The 3,478-nt window shown below is 65.2% G+C and overlaps 1 protein-coding gene across 1 annotated transcript; it reads right to left on the minus strand.

Annotated features, from left to right (window-relative positions):
• Window positions 1-394: 394 nt before the first annotated feature.
• On the minus strand, window positions 395-1,099 carry NEUROG2 (neurogenin 2). The gene has a single exon (XM_054990588.1). It carries the CDS (start codon window positions 1,097-1,099, stop codon window positions 395-397), a length of 705 nt encoding a protein of 234 aa, XP_054846563.1.
• Window positions 1,100-3,478: the final 2,379 nt, after the last annotated feature.

Genomic DNA, 3,478 nt, shown 5'->3' on the forward strand with positions numbered 1-3,478 from the left:
CTGGGTGGAAGGGGCTGGTGACTTTTTTGATAAATAATATCCCCCAGTTCATAAGAGCCCCTGAAGCATCTATTAAGGGGCCGGTTTCAGTTGAGGAGCTGAGCTGGTCTGCAGGACAACAGCAAGATTCGAGGCGGCGGGTGGCGCCTTCGAGACCAACGAGATTTCCAAGGCCGGAGTCAGCTCCCTTCTTCGGAATCCAGCACCCTCCGGGCTTCAGTCGGAGGATCCGAAGAAAAGCGCTTTGGCCCTCGAAATGCGCTTGGTCTCGAAGGTGCCCCTGGGCCCCACCTCTGCTGTTCAGGGGCCAGGTTGTTGCCGGGCCCCGCGCCGCCCTCTCCGGCAGGTCTTCGTCCCCTTCGCCCCCAAATGCCCTGGGACCGGCTGGCAGGCGTCAGATCAAATCCCTGGAGAGCGCGAAGCGCGGCTGGTCCGGCGGCCAGTAGTCCAGCTCCGAGGCGGAGCTGCCGGGGCTGGAGGGCGACAAAGTGCAGCTGTAGGCGGAAGAGGCGGCCGAGGGGGCCGGGCTGGCGGAGCAGCTCCAGGAGGTGGCGGGCGAGGGGCTGCAGTCGGCCTCGGCGAAGACGCCGTGGTCGGCCAGGCGGAGCGTTTCGGTGAGCGCCCAGATGTAGTTGTGGGCGAAGCGCAGCGTCTCGATCTTGGTCAGCTTGGCGTCCTCGGGGAAGGTGGGCAGCACCTCGCGCAGGGCGTCCAGCGCCGCGTTCAGGTTGTGCATGCGGTTGCGCTCGCGGTTGTTGGCCTTCAGGCGCCGGCTCTTCTTCAGCCGCTGCACCGTCTCCGCCGTCTTGGCGGCCCGGGAGCCGCTCCGCGCCCTGCCGGGCCGCCGCTTGCAGCCGTGCCGGCCGAAGCCCAGAGGGGGCAGGGGCGGCTGGTGGCCGCCTCCTCCGGACGCCTCGCCCGCCGCAGGCGACAGGGGCCGGGACGCGGCTTCCTCCTCCTCGTCGTCCTCCCCCTCGGAGCCGGAGGAGAAGGGCGCGAGAGAGGAGGAGGACGACGACGAGGAGGGCGAGGGCCGGGCGGCCAGCAGGAGCGCCTCCGCCTCCTCCTTCAGCTCCAGGCTCTCCGGCTTCACGAACATCCTGAAACGAGAACCGGGAGGGGAGAAACGGGCGGTCAGCCCCAGGAACAGGATCGGGGCCCCACGCCAGGCCCCCTTCGCTGCGCAGAGGAGCCGAGCCAGGCCAGGCATCTCCCTCGGTCTGGGCGCCCGCGGCTGCCTTTCAAACGAATGGAAGCGGCCCCTTGTCAGTTCCGCCACGTGCTCGCTGCCGGCCAAAGCGGAGCCGCTGGTCCGGCGCTCCCGGCTACCCCGGCCCACCCCCTTGCCCTGCCCAGGCGCCCTTGGCCAGCCTTGCGGGCGCTTCCGCTGAGCGCACTTGCTGAAGCTCTTCGAGGAGCTACCCCCCTCGGTCACGTGGCTTGTGGGGGGCCTGCTGCGCGCGCTCTTGCCCCCCGCGCCGCTGCCAGCAGGAGTCCAGCAGCGCAACCCCCCCCCCCCAGGGCCGCTTTCATGGAGCTTTAGGCGAGAACTGCTCGGCGTAGGATCGCTCCGCAGGGCGCTTAGGCGATGCCACATTTGCCTCTAGTGTTTTAGGGGACGAGGACCTGCGGCGGCCCCACAAGAAGAGAAGCTGAGCCGCCCCGTCCACTTTGGGACAACGTGACGGAAACGACCCTCAGCGTCTCGATGAGCGAACGGCCTTTGCGCACTTTTTCCTGCGAGAGGAAGCCGCGGTGGTCACGCAACTAGCCGGAGCCTCCCGAGCAACCCTGGAAGGGGAGGCGAACACGTCCCCGCTTCCATCCAAGCGCCTGGCAGTGAGGCTCGGAGACTTACTTGGCTCTCCTTCCGAGGGCTCCGGGCTGGCTGCTCCCGCTGCTGCACCGCCCCCCGCTGCAAGCTCCCGAGCGCGCTTGGCCGCGCGCCGCTCCCTTCCGGGCTGCTGGAGAGGCTCCCAGCGCCGCTGCCCAGATCCCTCTGCCGAGGGAGGGGGAGCTGGCGGGAGGGCTCCCTGCCTGGACGGGACGGCCGTGCGCAAGAGACGGACAGGCAGGCAGGCGGGCGGGCGGGCGGCCCGGTGGGGCGAGCTGCCGGCACGCGCCCGGATCCTCCGGCTCAGGCGAAGCTGCTCGGGTTTCGAGGCTGTGCGTCTGGCACACGACTCGCCTTAACACCCCTTATATACCCCGCGGGAAACAATCAAATCTACCCCGGGGCGCCCCTCCCCGGGCCGGCTCTTTCTGCGCGATTCATTATCATCACTCATCCCTTTCTCTTTCGAGCCCCCCCCCCCGCGGCCGCTTGTCAGCCCCCCCCCCCGCTCTGATCCCCGGCGAGTGTGTGGCGGCGGCGGGGCGTGATTGGTGCCTCGCGCTCGGCTGGAGCGTGCCGCTAATTTATTAATGAATGGGGGTCGCGAGGCGCAGCTGGCCAATCAGAGGGTCCTGCTAGCCACGCGCGCTGGAACCGGCTCCCATTCAGCAGCTCATTAGGCCCGCGGGCGGCGGGTGGGGGGAAGGGGGTGCAGCAGCCCAGCCCAGCCCAGCCCAGGCCGACGCTGCCAGAAAGACCAGCCGACGGCCCGGCTTCCTCTAGCGGGAGGGAGACCCCGGAGCGCCAGGCCAGCGACTGAGTGGGTGCTGGGCAGACACCCTCCGGACAGAGGCCTGCTCCCGAACTCCTGCACCCCAAACTCCTCTGTCTGTAGTAGGACCGGCAACGACTGGACCCTCGTGGCTTTTCCAGCGGGGCGTCAGGATTGGAGTCCAGGGGCACCTTAGAGACCAACAAGATGTCCAGGATAGAAGCTTTCGAGAATCATGGCTCCCTTCTTCAGATACCTTGGTGGTGCAATAGCATTTAGCTTTGGCTCTGGCAAGCTTACACCCTGAAAACCTTGTTGGTCGCTAAGATGCCCCTGGATGCACTTCCACTGCAGACCAACCCTCTGCCTACCTGAAAGTATCATCGGGGCCTGCTGCTGTTAAAAATGCTGGATCCCTGAAGGGCGGCTGCTCAACGTGTGAAGCGGATGGAGTCATCACTGGGCCCACCAGGGTCAAAACTGTCCACGGGAAAGATCTCAGGGGGAGATTTTTTTACATCGCCTGCTTCCTGATTCTTGTAGCAGGAGATGCTTGAACCCAGGACCTTTTGCATGCAAAGCAGATGCTCTGCCGCTGAGCCATGACCCCTCCCATACAATCTTTTGTAAATATACCTGTGCGATTATAGCACCACTTGACCATGACACTGGGTAACCTACCTTGTAGGGCTGTAATGAGGATAAAACAGAGGAGGGAAGAGCCAGGTAGGCTGCCTTGAGCTCATCAGAGGAAAGGTGGGATCACAACTGCCTTATTTGTATTTGTTCAAAGCCATTGGCCATTATGGGGAAAGTGCCATATAGCCAGACAAGGACCAGCTACCCCAAGGTGGGCAACATCACTAGGGCAG

Source organism: Eublepharis macularius, chromosome 10 (assembly GCF_028583425.1).
Source record: "Eublepharis macularius isolate TG4126 chromosome 10, MPM_Emac_v1.0, whole genome shotgun sequence".
NCBI lineage: Eukaryota > Metazoa > Chordata > Lepidosauria > Squamata > Eublepharidae > Eublepharis > Eublepharis macularius.

Bases quoted from the DNA above. Each gene is read 5' to 3' on its own strand.
- NEUROG2 (XM_054990588.1), bottom strand. From the start codon at position 1,099: ATGTTCGTGAAGCCGGAGAGCCTGGAGCTGAAGGAGGAGGCGGAGGCG.